The sequence below is a fragment of the Typha angustifolia genome, chromosome 15 (assembly GCF_048772165.1).
Source record: "Typha angustifolia cultivar Huaian chromosome 15, ASM4877216v1, whole genome shotgun sequence".
NCBI classification, from domain to species: Eukaryota; Viridiplantae; Streptophyta; class Magnoliopsida; order Poales; family Typhaceae; genus Typha; species Typha angustifolia.
Genome location: NC_133253.1, coordinates 16,841,062 through 16,862,852, shown reverse-complemented (window position 1 = coordinate 16,862,852; position 21,791 = coordinate 16,841,062). Strand labels below are relative to the sequence as shown.

Here is a 21,791-nt window from a genome sequence, read left to right as displayed (position 1 = left end):
TTGGAGAAATTTGAGTTTAGTCATCCTTATCTTTTTATCTTAGTCGTTAAATTATCTTTATCTTCATAGAAATATATCATAACCGTAGATACTTTTCAAACATCCAAACCTTACACACCTACAATACGACCCTCCACCACCATCACCCTTAGCCATCCGCCACCCTTCGAGGACCGTCATAACGTCGAATATTTACTGTTTTGCCATCTCTAATATATCTCCACTATTTTATTTTTAACTTTTCATCTCAATCCCCGATTTAGGTGAAACCAAATCCATTAGAAACCTAACTCACGAGGCTACGTCCACCTAAATTTTTATAATTTTCTTACGAAAGTATAGTTCCATATCTAACACCCTACTTTTTAATAAAGTTATAATTTATCATTTTTATTATTTATAAATAGAGCTATATGATTTAGTAAACAAGTGTAAAATATTTTATGTTAGATTTAAATTAACATCGTAAGAATATTCCATGAAGCAGAAATATTTTATCTCTAAAATAATTAAAATATTTTTTTTCTAAAATGACTAAAATACTCTTAGTATAGTTGACTGAGGATATTTTCAGAATTCTTTTATTATAGTTCACTTATTTTAGAGGTTTTGTTAGTTTAGCTAATACATCTGGTATTTTTCTGGAGATATTCATTAAATTATCTAACTTAATTTATAAATAATAAAAATATAATGTGTAAACTATAATTTTGCTAAAGTATAAAGTATTATATATATATATAAAATTTCCTTAGATGAACTGAGGATTAAGTTTGTTTCGTCACAAAACGAAACTCTCGTAATTGACAACGATAGTGATTTTTGTACCACCTCCGAAACCGGTCTATTTAAACAAAAGTAAACCATGAATTAAACTTATGGATTTCTTTTTTATTTATTATTTAGAACAGAGAATATTCTCATTCGATGGGTTGAAATTATTGATTAAATAGCGGTTTGGGGGAGCCGTTGAAACTTGAAGTCAGAATAATATTTAGTGAAGACGTGCTAACCGCTATTTAGGGCCAGCTTAACTGCGTTAAACTGCCGGGGCTGACCATAATATCGACTTTTGTTTTACAAAATTATAAATAATTATCTGTATTTTAACTGCATTATAAAAAATATCTGTTTATTTGTTATTTTTATAAATAGAGCACCATATCTTTTAAACAAATATCAAGTCATGCTCTGCAGTTTGATAGATAAATATAATCTAATCAAACCTTATGAAAAGATGTATCCCCATAACTTGAGATAAATGAAAAATATTGATTTCTAAGGTTAAGTATTAAAAGTGGTAATTAGTGGACAAAACTTCATTTTGATGTATCTAGAATCTTGTGTATGAGAATGAATTAGAGTCAAATTATATTTAACTTTGCGGAGTAAAGATTTCTACCAGTGCCAGGTAAGAAGGGATGTGTCCTATAAGTGCTGGAACACTTCCAGGACTTTTAAACAGAGAGAGAAGTATTCAACAAGTTTATGAGATCAAATTGAGAAACGTGAAAAGAATCGCCCCATTTAGTGATGGGGATTAAGGGCCAGCTTGGGTTTAGTCCAGTTCAATTTGGGCCGGTAGGCCAATTTGGGACCCTCTACGTTTGTTTTATTTTGTACTTTATTTGTGCTTTTACCTACATATTGTCCTTAAAAAAATATGGATTGACGAGAAGATTTCTAGATCTATATCAGCTGGACAATAATTCTCATCCAAATGTTTTTCAACGAGATATTAAGAGGTACAGGGAATCTAGTAATGTCAGTCCAGCCATTGTGCATATAAAGTCAACCCCGATCGTCTTAGATTCCATCCTGGCTGAAGAAAATTATATCTCGGCAAATTTAGGTCGTTGTGCTTGAATTTTACGTTTTCCGAATTTCTAATGAGCTGCACGTTTCTCTCAACATATCAGAAGAGCAGCGATTGAGTGAATTTAATTTAAATAATATTACATATGTTTAACTTCATCATTTGATAGCTAGAAAATATTTAAACCACTTCATGCACTGAACAAGTAGTTACAACATATACCTACCATAACACTACCGAACATGAAAGTAAAAAGAACAACATAAAGACACCGCACACTAAGCAGAACTCTTAACCCACTAAACACCACCCTAAACCACATGATTACTACTCTTAAAATACCCTCAGTCCACCTCTTCAATTTTGGGCCCAGCTCCACCACCGGCGGACCGGCCACCTCCTCCATGCCCATCTCCGTCCATTCCCTCCCCGGCCCCGGCCCCGGCCGCCGCGCCGCCACCTTCCTGATACATCCTTGAGATGATCGGGTTACAGACCTCTTCCAACTCCTTCAACTTATGCTCGAGCTCATCCACCTCCGCGAGCTGATTCCCCTCCAACCAAGAGATCGCCTCCTCCACCGCACTCTCGATCTTCTGCCACTCGCTCTCCGGCAACTTCGCCTTGATCTTATCGTCCTTCACCGTATTCCTCATGTTGTATGCGTAGTTCTCCAGCGAGTTCTTCGCCTCCACCTTCTTCTTCACCTCCTCGTCCTCAGCCTTGTACTTCTCCGCCTCCTTCACCATCTTCTCGATATCCTCCTTGCTCAGCCTCCCCTTATCGTTCGTTATCGTGATCCGGTTCTTTACCCCGGCGGTCTTGTCTTCCGCGGAGACGTTTAAGATCCCGTTAGCATCAATGTCGAAGGTTACATTAATCTGCGGTACGCCGCGGGGAGCGGGCGGGATTCCGGTGAGCTCGAACTTGCCGAGGAGGTTGTTATCTCTGGTCCTCGCGCGCTCGCCCTCGTACACTTGGATTAGGACTCCAGGCTGGTTGTCGGAGTAGGTGGAGAAGATCTGTTCCTTCTTGGTCGGGATGGTCGTGTTCCTAGGGATCAACACCGTCATGACACCGCCGGCCGTTTCGAGCCCGAGGCTAAGCGGAGTGACATCGAGGAGGAGCAAGTCTTGCACCTTCTCGTTCGCTTCCCCGCTTAGTATCGCCGCTTGCACCGCCGCTCCGTACGCGACGGCCTCATCCGGGTTGATGCTCTTGCAGAGTTCCTTCCCGTTGAACAAGTCTTGCAGTAGTTGTTGGACTTTCGGGATTCTAGTGCTGCCGCCAACGAGCACAACGTCATGGACTTGGCCCTTGTCGATCTTGGCGTCACGGAGGCACTTCTCCACGGGCTCTATGCACTTGACGAAGAGGTCCATGCAGAGCTCCTCGAATCGGGCACGGGTGATGGTGGCGTAAAAGTCGATTCCTTCGTATAACGAGTCGACCTCGATGGTGGTCTGGGTGGTGGAGGACAGCGCACGCTTGGCGCGCTCGCAGGAGGTGCGGAGGCGGCGGAGGGCACGCGCGTTGCCGCTGATGTCCTTCTTGTTCTTGCGCCGGAATTCCGACACGAAGTGGTTCACCAGGCGGTTATCGAAGTCCTCCCCGCCGAGGTGCGTGTCGCCCGCGGTGGCCTTGACCTCGAAGATGCCCTCCTCGATGGTGAGGAGGGACACGTCGAAGGTGCCGCCGCCGAGGTCGAAGATGAGCACGTGGCGCTCCCCGGCGCGCCCTGCTTTTTTATCGAGCCCGTAGGCGATGGCGGCAGCGGTGGGCTCATTGATCATGCGGATCACATTAAGGCCCGCGATGGAGCCGGCATCTTTAGTCGCCTGGCGCTGCGAGTCGTTGAAGTAAGCAGGGACAGTAACGACCTACCCAAAAACAAATATATAAATGAATAAAACAATTTAGAAATTAATGCTTTTTCTAAAGTTTAAGAGAAAACAGAGCAAGATGTTTTAAATAATACTGACCGCGTCTTTGCTAGGGTGGCCGAGGAAGGCTTCGGCAACCTCGCGCATCTTGGAGAGGACCATGGAGGAGATCTCCTCAGGGGAGAAGCGCTTGTCCTCGCCCTTGTAGGTGACGACAATGAGGGGCTTCTCGCCCGGGCCAGGAACGACCTTGAAGGGCCAGAGCTTCATGTCGCCCTGGACGGAGGGGTCAGTGAAGCGGCGACCGATGAGGCGCTTCGCGTCGAATACGGTGTTGTGGGGGTTCATAGCCACCTGGTTCTTGGCGGCGTCGCCGATAAGCCGCTCGGTGTCGGTGAACGCCACGTAGGACGGGGTGGTGCGGTTGCCCTGGTCGTTGGGGACGATCTCCACGCGGTCGTGGAGCCACACCCCCACGCAGCTGTACGTCGTGCCCAGGTCGATCCCAATCGCCTTTCCTTTGGACATCGTTGCCTGTTTGCTTCCTGCTACTTTTCTTCCTGAGCTCTCTCTTCGCGACTTAGATAAAATTACAATGGATGCCAACGGCGGGAGATGATGCTACTAATAGGCGTTATGGGAATTGCTGAGATAGTTTCCGAAGAGTGGAGAAGGTGGAGGAGGTTTCCAGAGTTATGGAAAGGATTATTATTATTATTATTATTATTATTGAGTAAATACCCTTGAACTTGGTGGAATATACGGGTGAGCCCTGTATCCTCGAGGAGAATGCCGAGGGCCGATCTGGAAACGGGTTCTGTTTTGAGTCTTTTGACTAAGGTTAGTATTCTGGACGTCGCGAGGGGCTCCAGGTAGTACGAAATAGGCGGTTGAGATAGACCGATAAATGACGTGGTGATGCAACGTGCTGACAAGTGGATTTCAAAAATCCGGTCCATGTATGCGTGGCAACTTGTACGGCAATGCTCGGAATGGTACGTGGGGCTTGTGGATGAATCAGTAGAGCCACGTAATCTGATTGTCTAATGATACCATCCTTTCTTATGTTTTAAGTCCCCTTATTAATATTGTCATTTAGATTATTTTTCCCTCAATATATAAATATATATTGTCATTTGGATACTTTGGAAGATAATTACATTTAAGACCCTCTTACTATTGTCCATTTTTATATATAATTTCTCACTTTTTTTTACACATCGATCCTTTAGTTCGAATTTTTTTTAAAATATACTTTTTTATTGAGAGCGTGCCAAATATCACATGATTAATATTAGATCCTTTAGAATTTTTATTATCTTTATTTTAAAAAGAGAAAATAGAAAGTTAAAGGTAGAATAGTTTTTTTTAATCTTTTTATTAATACTAATAAAACTATCATATGAGTATTTTTTTTATGGTTAAAGAATTCAGTGCATACCGATATATATATATGTTTTGATTGATCAATCACGCTGATAATGCTTGGAAGGAGAGTATATGAAATTCCATAGTCATTAACAACGGCATATTAGATTTTATGCTTACGTTGGATAATGGAAGCTAGAAATTAAGAGAGATTATTACCGAGAGATGCACGGTGGAGATAAAAAGTGAAATAGGAAAGTGAGAGCGTGTGAAATCCAGCAACTAGTTTTATCAAAACTTATGTGTGTGAAACATTCTAGTTAATCTAAACTAGAGCTATCAAAATTGCTCGTTGAGTTGATTAAAACTTGATCGAGCTTGACTCGATTAGGACTCAATTAATATAGCTTTAATGTATATCCCTTGGCTCCTCGAACCCCTCTGATCTTTCTTCTCATTTCGCATGTACACATTTATTGTGAAGTTTTACTTGAGGGCGTATTCCCACAATTGAACCTGAGTTCCCCTTCGTCTTCGTCAGCCTTCCCCTACAATCTTATTAAGTTATCAAGCCAAACTCTAACTTTTTTCAACTAGAGACAAGTCGAATAGAGTCTTAAAATTGAGCTGAGAAAAGTTTGCCATCAAGCCTAGCTTAGGTAGGCCCAACTAGCTCAAGTTCGGCATATTATACCCTTAACGTGGACATCTAATTTCTCCTAATTATGTCATTTCGTTACACAACTTATCTTGTTTGTATCTGATCTAACTTCAATTTTCCAAAAGCAACTGCCGCATCTCTCTCTTTCAATTTGGATATGCGATCATGTGGCTAAACTACCAATGCCGACTCTTGTTGATTGTTTGCGGATCTAATATTTACCAAGCGGATTTAATTTTACAGGCCCAAACCCATCAGTTAGTAGTCAATCTAAGGCCGTATCCACGCAATACGAGGCCAATTATGATGCAGTACTACTACGGTATCCGAGTCCCACTTGTTAACGGGTCTGAACATAGGATCCGAACGCGCTTGCTACTAAGATGAAAGCTATTGGATTCGGATTTGGTTTATATATCTATAAATTCTGAGTCCGAGTCTGCTTTATAGATAACGTCTTAGTAGTAGCCGACTCACCCTATCAAATCACTAGTAATTTCCTGAAACTTCGTGGTCATTTTCGTCAATTAACCCCTCAAGGAAGAGAGGATCTACCGTAGGGTTTACATCGATGCAATCGACTGGCGTAATTACGGAATACTGTGTTCGATAACCTCTCGAATTCCCCAATCTGCCCTTCTGAAAGCCCTTAAATCCCAATCCCTAGCCATAAAAAGCCCACTTCTCTTTTCCATTGAGGAGAGCTCCGCCGAAGGCTCTCTTCGTGCTCGTCTTCCCCCTTTGTCTCTCATCGGACGGTTGTGTTTAGCCCATCGCGACTCGATCGAGGTATGCAGTCGGATCAGACGGTTATTAGCTTGCGGCCGGGAGGTGGAAACCGAGGCAGTCGACTCCTCGCTCCACGCTTCGATTCCGCCGCGGCCGCCGCCGGAGGTGGTTCCTCATACGCCGCGGACTCTCCTTTCCTCCGCCCTCATGGCGGCGCCACAAAGGTATGCCGCTTTCTTCTCTTGGATCTAAGGATTCGTGATGCTGAGCTTTGGTGGTTCTTGTGTTTCGATTCGATTCGATTCGATTTGATTTTTTTGTACAAAAGTCGGGTTCAGATAGAACTGTGACTTACTTGGGTCCAAGATCTGATGCTTACGGGCTTAACTTGTGTGGAATTTGTGAAAAAGATGGGATCTTGATTGTTTTTTTTTGTTTGTCGGAATATTGTTTATTTGGATGATTAAGCGAGTGCCCCTCTTAACTTTTGCGGTTTATTGGTCTTATTCTAGGATTTATTTTGATAGTTCCTGACATCGTACTGGAAAATAATATCGGCATGCATCGTTCATTAGGCTATTTGTCGGGAAATCAAGTTGTAAAGGAAATAACCTATTATACTAATTTGATAAGCAATAAGCAGTTTCAGAGTATGAGTTTATGTGAGGTGAGTTTTGCTACTTCAGTTAAATAATATGATGACACCAATGAACTGTTCGTTGTTACATTATAGCAAATGATATTTATTAGTTGACCCAAAATAGTTAACAAGTGTCAACTAATTATCTAGCGTACCCACAAATAGTCCGCTTGCTATTGGGGTTGAGATATTAAGCATCTATTTGATTCGGGTTTCCCTTTTGTTTTGTTTTGTTTTTTTTCCTATCGAGAGAGTTAAAGCAGCTTGAGACAACATAACAAGATAGAGGGGGACAGGTTGTTTTCTTTGATTACTGATGACAAAATTGCAGGATCAAATGAAATATAATTACATGATTCCCAAGAAGGTACTTTTGTACCTGTACAAGCCAAATCTTTTTGGGGAGTGGCACACTACATACTGCTCCATTCTCTTATACACTTTTTAGCTTTGCCCACTTTGTGGACCATTTGATCTTTCACCTGGCATTATTGGAAGAGTCTAGGAGAGTACAAAAGTAATGAGAATTACCTTATTGAATAGGGGTGTTAGTATATCATTGAATTAGATTATTGGATGACCCTAAGCATGCCAGATTGCTTCTCCATTGACCTGTCATCACATTGCTCAAGTCATTATTTTTCCCATCATTTGTGTTTCTTGTTGAAAATATCTGTAGAGATCTTAATGAAGTTCCCGAACACTTAATATATGATGATTTTTCTGATTGCAAATATATGATATTTTGTCAAATTTACTCCAGAGATTGTAAATCTTATTGATTAGTCATTTGTTTTTTACCAAAAAAATTGCAACTTTGAGATATGGAGAATTAATATGTACAATAATATGTCCTTCAGCAAATGTTGATGCCTGAAGGTAGCCATATTGGGTAGTTGCAAATTTTGTCACATACTTGTCTTTTGGATGTTTTGTGAAGTTCTTTTGTTGATCTGCTGTAGATTGGTGATTCACGCTTTGAGTCTCGTGAACGTGTCCGTTATACAAGGGAGCAACTTCTACAATTGCGTGAGGTATGTTGAGTACTTGTGAAAAGGTTTATATGCTCCCTTTCTAACTTTCCTGCCCCATAAGATGAACATGTATTTTAATTGTTGTGATTAAATGCCAAAGTGAAACATCTGAATGATCAGATATGTTCCGAAGTAATGCGATGAATTAATATCAGTTTGTTTAGATAATTCATGGTTCTTTGATAATTTTATCAAAATTTTCCCCTATAAACTGTAATGCAGCCGTAGGAATAACATTACATGATTTTGAATTAGAGAAATGAAGAAGGGAGGAAGTGAAAAGGGGGTTGCAAAGGTAGTTGCATCAAGAGAAGTTAGATTATGATGTTTAAACTTTAGAAGTAGACAAGGAGGATGATGGCTAAAACTTTAACAGGGAAGTAATAGGCAAAGAGAGGGATAAACAAGAAGAGAGGGATAACTTGATATGAGTTGAAATTCACTAAATTTTTTTTTCCAGGTGAAATACTCCCCAAGAAAGTCACCGGCACAACATTATTTTCTACTGTTTCCCCAATCTTGTAGGGTTGTGGTTTTATTTCATCTAGTTATTGCCTTATTTCTTCCATCATTAGTTAGATTGTTAAATCAAGAGTTATCTTTCTTCTTCATTTGGATGATTTCTCATATATAGAAGAACTCTTTTGAGTGTTATCGCTAAGTTTCATGAGCCTAAACTTCAACAGGGATATGAGTTGTACAACTCTATCCACCAAATAAGCCTTAGTATTTCTTGACCTTTTTTCCTTGTCTTTCTTTTGGCACAAGACATTGAACTATTTTCTGGTTGGTTGTCATCAGATTGACCACTAGTCAGAATCGTGTCATTTAAAGAACAAGTTGGCATTTTGAATTGTTTTATGAATTAATGAAGTGATTTTTTGTTTACCTTTTTCATTTCTCCAGATATACTATATTAATTTTTGTGGTGCAAATTGCAAAATATTAGTTCTCAAATGTTTATTATACTAGTATAGGAGAATTCTAGTTTTTGTATGCGTATTCCCTACTGTTTGGCAGAGATACCATGTGTTTTGGTACTTCGATGCTGGCAAGAATAAAGCTGTCCTTGCATCTTCTGTCACTTTCCAAACACAGGCTCTCGCTGATAGTTGTGTAGTCATTATCTCTGGATGATGTTGGCTATGGAATCCTGAAGTCCATTGGTATCATTACTTTCCTTGGTTTTGATTTTTATTTTTTGGCTTTGTCGTAGGTTGTTGACCTACCTGATGATATCTTGAAAATAAAGCAAGAAATTGAGGCAGAACTTCATGGTGAAGATCAAACTTGGGGTCGCAGCGATTCAAATGTAAGATCCTTAGCCTTTTTCCTTCAGTAGCATGCAACTTGTAAATTCTATAATTTGTTACTTTCTGCTAGGCTGATTTTTGTCTATGTCTATTTCAGAATATAATTAGCTTCGGATTTTCTATTAATAAATGATGATATCTGATGACTTTACCAATAGAAGAGATGTCATATTATGCTTTTCTTTGCTTCATGATATTCTGATTCTTGTTTTTTCTTTTCATCTTTGTAGTTGCAAAGTCAACATGCTCGTTACTCCGAGCCAGACAATCGTGATTGGCGTGGCCGTGCACCGCAATTGTCCTCAGCGGGAGAGGAGAAATCTTGGGACTCCGCTCGTGATAGACAAGGAGAGCAATTCACTATGCAGGATCAATTGATCTCCCAATTTTCTTCGAGAGTTCAAGTTTCTTCTAGCCAAGGGGTAAAATTAACTAATCCTTTTATCAATTTTCACTATCAACTTTCTTGTCAAGGTGTTAGTTCTCTGTGGATTCTATTGTTTCCTTTTCCTTGAAGTAGGTCTAAGCATGAGTTTCCAATTAAAATTTTAAATAAATGTCTTATCCAAATTATGAGGAATGTGGATGAGTTGAATACATGGATAATTCAATAAGCAAAACAAGATGGCCCATCTCATTCCAGGAGTTTGGTAAAATCGTACTTTGCACTTGTTTGAACGTATCTATAAAGAATAATGAAGATCAAATTGTTTCAAACTTCCTTTTTTTTGTTGGAAAAATTGATCTCCTTTTGTAGAATGACTGGATGTCCATCAAGAGTTGTCATGGCACCAGCTATTAGCCATATGGCTCCAGAACATACTCTTTAGCCAAATCAGTGTTTTAAAGTTTTTTCAAATCTGATTCAGACACAATAGATCCGAAAACTCAACCTGACTCCAATAGTTAAAATAATAATAATGATGAAACATAGTTAAGATCTCGAAAACACAGTATTTAACCAAATTCAGAAAAATCTGATGAATGTTTTGCAGCAACAAGATAAAATCTCTTTCTATGATTCAAGTGTAAGGATGAAACAGGTACATGTAGCCAATCTCAATTAATTGGATATACTGCTGCTGTTGGTGCTGCTGTTGTTAAGATCTACTTATTGTTTAAACAATTATTATTTTTGTCTTACTAGCGTCTGTTATGCTGCAAATATTTCCAATCATTATAAATATACCATGGCTCATTAAGGGATTGTCAAGTGAAGAAAGAATGTAACTCCTACTTAACCATATGACTATCAAGTTTTATATGGTTGGAGAAATATTTTGTGGATTTTATAATCATGTGTCTTCTGTCTGATTATTTTATTTGTATTATAATGATGCTGAACATGTTGGATTATGCTATGGTGATACCAGTCTTTGATATTTGTCTGGGTTGTTACAATCTATCAGGTAGGACCTCCTGCTCTAATAAAGGCTGAAGTGCCATGGTCTGCCCGAAGAAGCAATATCTCTGAGAAAGAAAGGGTTCTGAAAACTGTGAAAGGGTAATGAACCTGAATTTTAATTTTGGCCTGCTATTAATTCTGGTTGGAGAGATTACATTGTGATGCATTGTCATCTGGTTTTCCATTTAAATTTGTTCTCTTAGATAATTTTTCTTTCTGTTTGTTTTAATTTTATCTCCATTTTGTAGCTACTGTGAATATCAAATTACTTTTATTCATGCATACTGATTGTTTTTAGTCATGCAGTATACTAAACAAATTGACACCAGAGAAATTTGACGTTCTCAAGGGTCAACTGATTGATGCAGGGATCACTACACATGATATCTTAAAGGTACAATTTTTTTTCCTTATTTTCTATTGTATTGATCTCATACATTTATATAGCGTGGCAGATTTTTAATGCCTACTGCATTGGTCTTACAGGATGTCATCACTCTCATATTTGAAAAAGCTGTTTTTGAGCCTACCTTTTGCCCAATGTATGCTCAGCTATGTTCTGATCTCAGTGAAAAGCTCCCAGCATTTCCTGCTGAAGAGCCTGGTGGGAAAGAGATAACTTTCAAACGTATACTCTTAAATAATTGTCAGGAGGCATTTGAAGGTGCTGACAGTCTGAGGGCTGAGGTTAGAAAGTTGACAAGCCCGGACCAAGAAATGGAGCGGAGGGATAAAGAAAGACTGGTGAAGTTACGGACTCTTGGCAACATTCGATTAATTGGGGAGCTGCTAAAGCAAAATATGGTGCCAGAGAAGATAGTTCATCACATCGTTCAGGTTTATATATCATTTTCAAGTATTTTATGAAATTAGGTGAAACTAAGGTTTGTACTCATTGAAGAATTTGTGCTTGAAACAGGTATTACTGGGACATGATAGCAAGACATGCCCTCCAGAGGAAAATGTTGAGGCCATTTGTCAGTTTTTCAACACTATTGGTAAGCAGTTGGATGAAAGCACCAAGTCTCGTCGATTCAGTGATGGCTACTTTAATCGGCTGAAGGAGCTGACAACAAACCCTCAGCTGGCACCTCGGCTGCGTTTCATGGTGCGTGATGTCCTTGATATGCGTGCCAACAAGTGGGTCCCCCGACGTGAAGAGGTAATCCTTTTGCATGCTGTTCATCTTTCATTCAAGAAATTTAAGCCAAAGGATCTTGCTGGATCCAGTCTGGCATAATAATATAAGTATTAGACATAAGAAGATTGCTGTATTTGCTATTTAAGGTCACAGTGCATGAGATTTCAGTCAATGCATGGTCTGGGGTGCACAAGTTTATGCCCCATTAATGGAGAGTCTCTGACCGCTACAGAAAAAGAATGACACATTTTGTTGAGAAAAAGAATTAACATAGTGGAATTTACGTTTTTTTGTTAAGAACCATAGAATGTTAGCATGTTCTTTCTTAGGAAGGTCAATTGTGTTAAGAGATATGTAGGTAGTTGTTGTCATAGCTGATGATACTTGAGGAAAGAATCTACTCTCTAGTTTCCTGAAATTCTTGTCTTCTGGAATTGCAGGTGAAGGCTAAAACCATCAGCGAAATCCACAGTGAAGCAGAAAAGAATCTTGGCTTGCGTCCAGGTGCAACCGCAGGCATGAGGAATGGTCGTAATGCAAGTGCTTTAGGGTCCCTCTCTCCTGGAGCTTTTCCTATGAACCGACCTGGAACTGGAGGCATGATGCCTGGAATGCCCGGGACAAGAAAGATGCCTGGAATGCCAGGGTTGGATAGTGATGACTGGGAAGTTCCACGTTCCAAATCCATGCAGAAAGTTGATCGCAGCCGGAGCTCTTTGATTGGTAAGCCTTCACCTATCAACTCCAAGCTACTTCCACAGGGTAGTGGGGGGTTGATAAGTGGGAAGACCAGTGCACTTCTGCAGGGTGGTGGTGGTCCACCAACTCGTCCTTCGACTCTTATTTCTGGGACGGTTGAGTCGCCAGCTCAAAATGTTGGACCGTTGAAACCTCTCGGTGCGGCCCCAACTATAATTCAAATAACTGAAAAGACGTCAACTCCTCCAAAAGTAAACCCAACTGAGCTACATAAGAAGACTGTTGCTCTTCTGGAAGAGTATTTTCATGTCCGCATACTTGATGAAGCATTGCAGTGTGTAGAGGAGTTAAAGTGTCCAGATTATCACCCAGAAGTTGTCAAAGAAGCCATTAATCTTGCTCTTGATAAAGGGTCAAATTGCATAGATCCTGTTGTCAGGCTATTGGAATTCCTGTTTGCCAAGAATGTCCTTAAGCCGAGAGACTTGGGTACTGGATGCTTGCTCTATGCATCTATGCTGGATGATGTTGGCATCGACTTACCAAAAGCACCAACTTGTTTCGGTGAAGTAGTTGGGAAATTGATTCTGGCCCGTGGCCTGAGCTTCAAAGTGGTGGGAGAGGTTTTAAAGAAAGTGGAGGATTCCAGGTTCCAACAAGCAATTTTTTATGCGGTGATGAAAAGCATTGAAGCAGACCCATCTGGTGAGGCTATCTTGAGCTCACAGGCAGCTGACGTCGAGTCTTGCAAGAATCTTCTCTCCTGAATTGTAGCTGTCCTAGCTCTTTCTCCTTGCTGCATCGATTAGCTTCTGTAACTGGAAAAACAGGATGTTTGATTTTTCTTTTTCTCTATTTTTTGGTTTCCTTTCCCCCATGAGCAGTTAGTGTCAGTTGCTGCAGATGTGAGAAACAGGTAATATTATGAGCTGTATATTTCGCGAGGTCAAAGAGTGTTTAATATTCTTTTAAGACGAAGAAAAAGCCGTGGATTTTGTTCTTGGGCTGATGCTTAATTTGCATTGAGCTCAATAAGAACAAGGCTAAATGCCATCGATGCCTTATTGTACTCTCTGTTTCTATATTGTTCCTCTTTGAATTTATACTCTCAAATGCTACATGAGGAAGCTACGATGGATTTCTTATTAGTGTCTGATCTCAAGAAGTAGGAAACCGGAAGTATTTGATGCATGGAGAGCTAGTTATTATGCAGTCTGTTTCGAGAAGTCTCACTTGATCATCTTTCATGCTTTTTATTTTTCTTTCAAACAGTGGTCTTGGTAATAGCTTGTATACTTTGAACAACTCCTAAATTCACCTTGATTCATTCTAAACAGTGAAGATTGGATCTTCATGTAACGTTTCTTAATCTTTTTTGTCTTCACTTTTCTCATCAAACATGTAAAACCAAATTGTGGATTTTCGGACCCAGTGCCGAGCTATCCAAATTTGAAGAAAAATTAACCAGAGGCCTCTTCAATTTTAGCTACAGAGTATAAACTTGGAGTAAGATCTGGACGTCAAGTTTTCAGTGCAAGATATGAGAGTTTAAAAGACGTGAGAACGATCAAAAAGAGGATGAGTAAAAAAGCAAATAGGAATCAAAACAAGTTGGTGTGTCATTGTATGATAACCTTGTTTCGCTTGCTAGTAGATCCAGATTTTTCTTTAACAGATAAAATGTTTTTAATCTGCAACACTGACGTCTTGAATGCACCTAACCCCTTTTCCATTCCTTGAAGTGCAAGGACCCCCAGCTCAGTCATCTCTCTCTGCCAAGCATGCAGCCTGGCCCACTAATGGGAAAACTTTGTCTAAGTATAGACTCTAACCTTTGAAAGTTAGGCCCTTGCCTTCAATCCTTTTTAGCACACGAGAAAGAAGCTATTGTAGTTTTAGTGCAAGAAAATACCTCTGATGTATAAATAAAAGGGGAAAGAGTAGTCACCCAGGGGAGCTAATAGGAAATATTTGGTGTTGCATCTCAGTCAATCTCCAGTCAAGATATCTTGAGCATCAAGTATTCATACCGCTTCTTATGATTTCATTCACAACTGTAACATACTTGATTCGTTGGCAATTGGTATCTCTTCAATTATCTTTCTTCTCCATTGAAAAAAAAAAAAAAAAAAAAAACTAAAAACAAAAGCCATCATTTTGAGATAGAAGATATTATTCAAATACTATTATGAGTTGTGAGATGATGGACTTTCACGTTTAGTTTTCTTGAAAATTACTGTCCTGAATTTATCACAAATACTCTTTATTAATTCTTCTTCCTGTAGAAATAATATATAAAGATAACTTTATTTAGTTGCTAATCTTGAAGAGAAGTTGTACGAAGAAATGGAGAGGAAGTAAAGATAACCAAAAGGCGAACATCATGGACGACGTCTCTTTTGACAGCCAAGAAGAGGGCAGTTTGGTCGTATGGGATATAAAATTACCTAACTCTGAAAGGATGTATAGTTAGAAGAGAAGGCGGGAAAGGGCGGTTGAGTAGGCTGGAGATATCTTCACTTAGCGGCAATGGCGACTCTGCAACCAACCAACCTCGGGCAACAAACACATTAGGTGTGAGAATGAGACCCAAGCCAAAGACTCCCCAACCTAATAAAGCATCAATCTATACAAAGATTTCAACAAGTATTGCCTACAAAAACCCAATTTTCCCACGATCATAGCAAGTGTACTCCGGTGTGCAATTCCTGAGCAACGACACCGGAGAAAAGATGGAGGCGAGTGCCGGACTAGTCGCTGGTTCTCACAACCGGAACGAGCTCGTCCTCATCCGTGGCCATGAGGAGGTACTCAGATCGAACAAAAACATGCCCTGATTTTCGAAGATAGTTCTTCTTTTTTGATGGTCTAGCAATTTTTTGATGGTTGTTTGGTTCTTCTTGGTGTAGCCGAAACCCTTGCGAGCGTTAAGCGGTCAGGTGTGTGAGATATGCGGCGACGAAGTTGGGATGACGGTGGACGGGGATTTGTTCGTCGCGTGCAATGAGTGCGGCTTCCCGGTTTGCCGGACGTGCTATGAGTACGAGAGGCGGGAGGGGACTCAGCTTTGTCCGCAATGCAAGACGCGCTACAAGCGGCTCAAGGGTATGTTTGTTTCACTTAATTTCTATCTCAGATTGTTCATCTATCTCTGCTCTAACTGATGTTCCATTAGAATTACTCTGATCTGCTGTTGTTCCAATTGATTTTCAAATTTTTAGCCTACTAGTCTATTTCATTTTTCACCATTAATCCAAGTATTGAGACTAATTTAGTACTTGACGTATGAAGGGAGCCCAAGAGTAGAGGGAGATGAGGACGAGGAAGATATCGATGACTTAGAGCACGAATTCAACATTGATGATGAAAAGAACAAGCAGCAGCAGCAAGGACAGCAGAACAGGCACATCACAGAGGCAATGCTCTATGGAAAGATGAGCTACGGAAGGGGCCCTGAGGATGCTGAAAGCAATACCCCTCAGATTCCACCTATCATAACCGGCACTCGCTCTCGTCAGGTAACTGGAATTCCTCCAATCTAAAAGCATGCATTTGTATATGTTTTTATCATAGCTATCATGTCCTGATCGAAATGAAATCCAGGTGAGTGGAGAGTTTCCAATAGCAAGTAACCATAGCCATGGCGATCTCTCATCCGCGCTCCACAAGCGCGTCCATCCATACCCTGAGTCTGAGCCTGGTTAGCTGCTGTTCTTGCTTCTTTTAAAATCCACCGTGTTAATTACATTGAATCTAATATGTGAATGGACTTTTTTTTTGTTGTTGTTTTTGGTGAGGTTATACAGGCAGTACTAGATGGGATGAAAAGAAAGATGGAGGCTGGAAAGAAAGAATGGATGACTGGAAATCCAAGCAAGGCATTCTGGGTGGTGAACCAGACGAATTCGATCCAGACATGCCACTGTAAGTTTGTTTATTTGAGACGATAATTGGGAAGCTCAAGTTTGCATCATTGTGTGCTATTGAATCATGCAGGAGCGATGAAGCAAGGCAGCCGTTATCGAGAAAGGTGGCGATAGCTTCAAGCAAGATCAACCCCTATCGCATGGTGATCGTGTTTCGTCTCGTAATCCTAGCCTTCTTTCTCCGCTACCGACTCCTCAACCCTGTCAACGACGCCATAGGATTGTGGCTTACATCCGTCATATGCGAAATTTGGTTCGCGGTTTCGTGGATCCTCGATCAGTTCCCCAAATGGTTTCCAATCGACCGGGAAACTTATCTCGACCGCCTATCTCTCAGGTGATGGATCACTCATGACTATTTTAAGTGAATAGATAGAAGACGATTTAATCGGAGCTAAATTTTATTTGTTGCAGATACGAGAGGGAAGGGGAGCCCTCAATGCTTTCCCCAGTGGATCTCTTTGTGAGCACAGTGGATCCGTTGAAGGAGCCACCGCTCGTCACTGCTAACACAGTGCTATCGATCTTGGCTGTGGACTACCCAGTGGACAAGGTGTCTTGCTATGTCTCAGATGATGGCGCATCAATGCTCACATTTGAATCCCTCTCAGCGACTGCTGAGTTTGCTAGGAAATGGGTGCCCTTCTGCAAGAAATTCGCAATCGAGCCGCGGGCGCCCGAGATGTACTTCTCTGAGAAGGTCGATTACCTCAAAGACAAAGTCCAGCCCACATTTGTTAAGGAGAGACGCGCGATGAAGGTACGAACGTACATCACTCTCTTACGCCGTAAAAATTTTAGTCGTTGACTGGTCTGAAAAAATACAAACTCTGTGTTCCTTTTTTACTTTCATTTGAGCAGAGGGAGTATGAAGAATTCAAAGTCGGAGTGAATGCATTGGTTGCGAAAGCCATGAAAGTACCCCCTGAAGGGTGGATCATGCAGGATGGGACTCCATGGCCAGGCAACAACACGCGTGATCATCCTGGCATGATCCAGGTGTTTCTAGGCCACAGCGGAGGTCATGACTCCGAAGGAAATGAGCTTCCTCGACTTGTTTACGTCTCTCGTGAGAAGCGCCCTGGTTTTCAGCACCACAAGAAGGCAGGAGCCATGAATGCTCTGGTATAAACTACATCAGTTGGTCATTAATAATGATGGAATTCAAAGTTCAATTTTGTTTCCTTTTTAATTGTGGTTTTGGGAAATTGTCAGATTCGTGTCTCTGCGGTGCTCACAAACGCCCCGTTTATGCTCAACTTGGACTGCGATCATTACATCAACAACAGCAAGGCCGTTAGAGAAGCCATGTGCTTCTTGATGGATCCTCAGACTGGAAGAAGAGTGTGCTATGTTCAGTTCCCTCAAAGATTCGATGGCATAGATAGGCACGACCGATATGCTAATCGCAACACCGTCTTCTTCGACGTAAGTAACAATCTACAGCGAAACATGCCAACAAAATTCTATAGATCACACTAAAATTGCCCCTACGTGCTTGGTGAACTTTGTAGATTAACATGAAGGGCCTTGATGGTATCCAAGGCCCAGTATACGTCGGAACTGGGTGCGTCTTTAGGAGACAAGCTCTCTATGGCTACAACCCTCCCAAGGGACCCAAACGTCCTAAAATGGTGAGCTGCGACTGCTGCCCGTGCTTTGGCCGTCGCAAGAAGGACAAGCTCTCCAAAGATGGACTAATTGAGAATCCAGTAGAGGAAGGTAACTATACTATGGTCTATTACCTATATATGTATATATAGCCTAAGAGAACAACATTTATGACTACTAAATACTGGCGTCATGGCATCAGGAATGGATAATGACAAGGAGCTACTGATGTCACAAATGAACTTTGAGAAGCGATTCGGGCAGTCGGCGGCATTCGTGACATCGACTTTAATGGAGGAAGGTGGAGTTCCTCCGTCATCAAGCCCTGCTGCTCTTCTCAAAGAAGCCATTCATGTCATCAGCTGTGGCTATGAGGACAAGACTGAATGGGGAACTGAGGTATATATATATACCCTTCTTAGATATCAAATTTAAACAACGAAATTGGTATAAATTTTTGTGACTATTCTTGGAATATGCAGTTGGGCTGGATTTATGGATCTATCACTGAAGACATCTTAACTGGCTTCAAAATGCACTGCCGAGGATGGAGATCAATCTACTGCATGCCCAAGAGACCCGCATTTAAAGGATCGGCGCCGATCAACCTCTCCGATCGTCTCAACCAGGTTCTCCGGTGGGCGCTCGGCTCCGTCGAGATCTTCTTCAGCCGTCACAGCCCGGTGTGGTACGGCTACAAGAACGGCCACCTCAAGTGGCTCGAGCGCTTCGCCTACGTCAACACCACCATCTACCCCTTCACCTCTCTTCCCCTCCTCGCCTACTGCACCCTCCCCGCCGTTTGCCTGCTCACCGGAAAGTTCATCATGCCCACGGTTTGTTCCAGCTCGCACATCAAAATGTTATTAATGATTAAGATTTTCCATGTCTCTTAACTAAACGAATAATCTGGGGCATTTGCAGATTAGTACATTTGCAAGTCTCTTCTTCATATCACTCTTCATCTCCATCTTCGCCACCGGCATCCTCGAGCTTCGGTGGAGCGGCGTCAGCATCGAGGAGTGGTGGCGTAACGAGCAGTTCTGGGTCATCGGCGGCGTCTCCGCGCATCTCTTCGCAGTAATCCAAGGCCTGCTCAAAGTCTTAGCCGGAATAGACACCAATTTTACAGTCACGTCCAAGGCCACCGACGACGAGGAGTTCGGCGAGCTCTACGAGTTCAAGTGGACCACTCTCTTGATCCCTCCCACAACTCTGTTGATAATAAATCTTATCGGTGTCGTCGCGGGTGTATCGGACGCGATTAACAACGGATACCAGTCGTGGGGCCCTCTATTCGGGAAGTTATTCTTCGCCTTCTGGGTGATAGTTCACCTTTATCCGTTCCTCAAGGGGCTCATGGGAAGGCAGAACAGGACGCCCACGATTGTCGTCATTTGGTCCGTGCTCTTGGCTTCCATCTTCTCGTTGCTTTGGGTTCGGATCGATCCCTTCATACTTAAAGCCAAGGGGCCCGACGTGAGGCAGTGTGGGATTAATTGTTGATTTGTATTTAATTTGTCAAGAATTATTAAAGTGTTTTCGTCGTTGTTTTTGGCATGAGAGTGGGGAGAAGGTGAAGTTTTGTAATACATAATGGACATATGGAAATTTGGTTTTAGCCTAAGGATTTGAAGTTAATTTGTAATGAGCAACGGCTTCAATAATGAAGGGGAAAAAGAAGTACAGGAAAACGCTTGTCAAATTATACGTCCATGTTATTTTTTTTTGTGAGTGTTCTTTATGCACATTTGGCAATCTTTAAATTGATGTAGCTTGCCCAAGTGGTAAATGAGAACTCTGCGCATTAGGAAGGAAATTCTCCTTGGATAGTCTATGTTTATATCTTTAATATGGTGTGGAGGTTTTGGAAATAATTCTACAGGATCTCGACATTCGATTTCATCTATTTGTTATTCTAGAAAATAATCTTATCCCATAAAGGCCTTTTTTTCTTATTGGGGGTGGTAATTGGGTTGGGTTAAGCAAGTTTGGGTCGGATTGTATTCGTGTCGGGTTAATTTTACCTTGACAGAAACACGATCCGGTCCACCTAATCTATTTAATAAATGAGTCGGGTTAACACGACCCGTCTAACTCGTATACTTAAATGGGTTGTGTTAACCTGACAAGTTAACACGACCTATCTAATCCGTTTAATATAAATCCTATATAAAATTTAATATTTACCGACTTATCCTATATAAATGGTGTATTATATAAATAAAATAATCTATTTTCAACTCAAAACTTATACAACATTAAAATTACAATTTTAATAATTCATCATAATAGAAGTCCATATAATGGAGTTTAGAACAAAGTCCACACAATGGAGTTTATATCAAGATTATAATCTTAATAATTCATCATAACAAAGGTCTCGATAGGCATGGCATTGGTGGCGGTGAAGGCAATAGGTAGCGACAGTGAGGGTTAGGGCAGATGGGGAAGAAATCCGACAAGGGTGAGGAGGTTGGAGAGATTAGGAGAGAGAGAAGAGGTGGAAGGCACTCGGACTAACGTGGAGATGGAGGTGGGAGCTAGGAGGCAGACGGAGGTGGTTGGAGAGACTCAGAGAGAGAGAGGAGGCACGGAGGCACCGTGGATAGATGCCAACGAACTCTCGAAGCAGACGACAGGTGGAGACTAAGTGAGACTATGAGAGGCACTGTGGCAGGCGACAAACAACGACAAGAGAGATTGGAGAGAGAGGAGGCGCGATAAATTATTTTTGCCCTTTTAGTGATTTGGTTGAGGTAGCTGGACCGCCGAAGAGTGGAGAGAACGAGAGGGTAGATTGATTTATGTTTTAAACTTTAGTTATCTTATATATATATGGGCTGGCGGGTTGACCCGACCCGACCCAACTTGTATACTTAAACAGGTCAAATGGGTTAAATAGGTGGATTGACCCGTTTACAACCCAAATCCAATTATACTAAATTCAAATCCAATTAAGAGCTGAATTATCATGTTAGATTATTGGATTGGATCAAGATTTGCCACTTGTACTCTATCGTATTATCTTTTTCTTAGAACTTCAACATGGTCATTCAGATCACAATAATGCTAATTGCATAACCAGCTTGGTGTCAGAGAATAGTAGTGATCAAATTTTAACGGTCACAGCAAAAAAGAAAAAGAAAAAGAAGAGTCATCTACTATTACTGTGCAAATTAAGAAGGATTAGTGACACAGGTCTTTTCTGAGAGATGCTTCAGGATTTAATGCAAGGATTTAGTTTGAAGAATTCATTTTTGTATCATAGTGCCTCCTTTTTTTTCTTAAAAAAAAAGAGAAAATTAGATTTAACTAAGAACCACGATTACAATAAGCTCCCCTGCTTCAATTAATTTATTTTAAACTATAGATTGTAGAGAGGAAAAAAACATCTGACTAGACCGAACAACAGGTCAGTGGAACAATTTCAACTAATACTATTTCGGGAATTGACGAAGGCGAATATATGCACCATCTGAATAATATCACATGAAGCATTGAAGGAAACTAAGTGGCATAAATCTCTGACCATTTCATATCTTGCATAATATTTTTTTTTTAA

General features: G+C 41.0%; 3 protein-coding genes across 3 annotated transcripts; 2 read left to right on the top strand and 1 right to left on the bottom strand.

Annotated features, from left to right (window-relative positions):
- Nucleotides 1–2,160: 2,160 nt before the first annotated feature.
- LOC140779301 (heat shock 70 kDa protein-like) lies at nt 2,161–4,227 on the bottom strand. Its single transcript, XM_073124318.1, has 2 exons — nt 3,799–4,227; nt 2,161–3,696 (listed from the first exon to the last, which is right to left on the bottom strand). The coding sequence occupies exons 1-2, from the start codon at nt 4,225–4,227 to the stop codon at nt 2,161–2,163; spliced, it is 1,965 nt and encodes a 654-aa protein (XP_072980419.1).
- A 2,183-nt stretch (nt 4,228–6,410) lies between these two features.
- LOC140777782 (eukaryotic translation initiation factor) lies at nt 6,411–13,837 on the top strand. The gene is made up of 9 exons (XM_073122123.1): nt 6,411–6,681; nt 8,060–8,131; nt 9,348–9,443; nt 9,675–9,866; nt 10,854–10,948; nt 11,156–11,243; nt 11,336–11,686; nt 11,769–12,011; nt 12,431–13,837. The coding sequence occupies exons 1-9, from the start codon at nt 6,520–6,522 to the stop codon at nt 13,454–13,456; spliced, it is 2,325 nt and encodes a 774-aa protein (XP_072978224.1). The 5' UTR covers nt 6,411–6,519; the 3' UTR covers nt 13,457–13,837.
- Nucleotides 13,838–15,329: 1,492 nt separating this feature from the next.
- Nucleotides 15,330–19,997, top strand: LOC140779058 (cellulose synthase A catalytic subunit 9 [UDP-forming]). The gene is made up of 13 exons (XM_073124012.1): nt 15,330–15,496; nt 15,599–15,794; nt 15,981–16,207; nt 16,293–16,389; nt 16,496–16,613; nt 16,686–16,952; nt 17,030–17,375; nt 17,477–17,740; nt 17,831–18,043; nt 18,130–18,337; nt 18,429–18,625; nt 18,709–19,062; nt 19,151–19,997. The coding sequence occupies exons 1-13, from the start codon at nt 15,422–15,424 to the stop codon at nt 19,730–19,732; spliced, it is 3,144 nt and encodes a 1,047-aa protein (XP_072980113.1). The 5' UTR covers nt 15,330–15,421; the 3' UTR covers nt 19,733–19,997.
- Nucleotides 19,998–21,791: the final 1,794 nt, after the last annotated feature.

Coding starts and splice junctions, on each gene's coding strand:
- LOC140777782 (XM_073122123.1), top strand. CDS start 6,520: ATGCAGTCGGATCAGACGGTTATTAGCTTGCGGCCGGGAGGTGGAAAC. Junction 6,682..8,059: donor CTCATGGCGGCGCCACAAAG/GTATGCCGCTTT, acceptor GATCTGCTGTAG/ATTGGTGATTCACGCTTTGA. Junction 11,687..11,768: donor TAGTTCATCACATCGTTCAG/GTTTATATATCA, acceptor TGCTTGAAACAG/GTATTACTGGGACATGATAG.
- LOC140779301 (XM_073124318.1), bottom strand. CDS start 4,227: ATGTCCAAAGGAAAGGCGATTGGGATCGACCTGGGCACGACGTACAGC. Junction 3,697..3,798: donor GCCACCCTAGCAAAGACGCG/GTCAGTATTATT, acceptor GTTTTTGGGTAG/GTCGTTACTGTCCCTGCTTA.
- LOC140779058 (XM_073124012.1), top strand. CDS start 15,422: ATGGAGGCGAGTGCCGGACTAGTCGCTGGTTCTCACAACCGGAACGAG. Junction 18,044..18,129: donor GCAACACCGTCTTCTTCGAC/GTAAGTAACAAT, acceptor TGAACTTTGTAG/ATTAACATGAAGGGCCTTGA. Junction 18,338..18,428: donor TGAGAATCCAGTAGAGGAAG/GTAACTATACTA, acceptor TCATGGCATCAG/GAATGGATAATGACAAGGAG.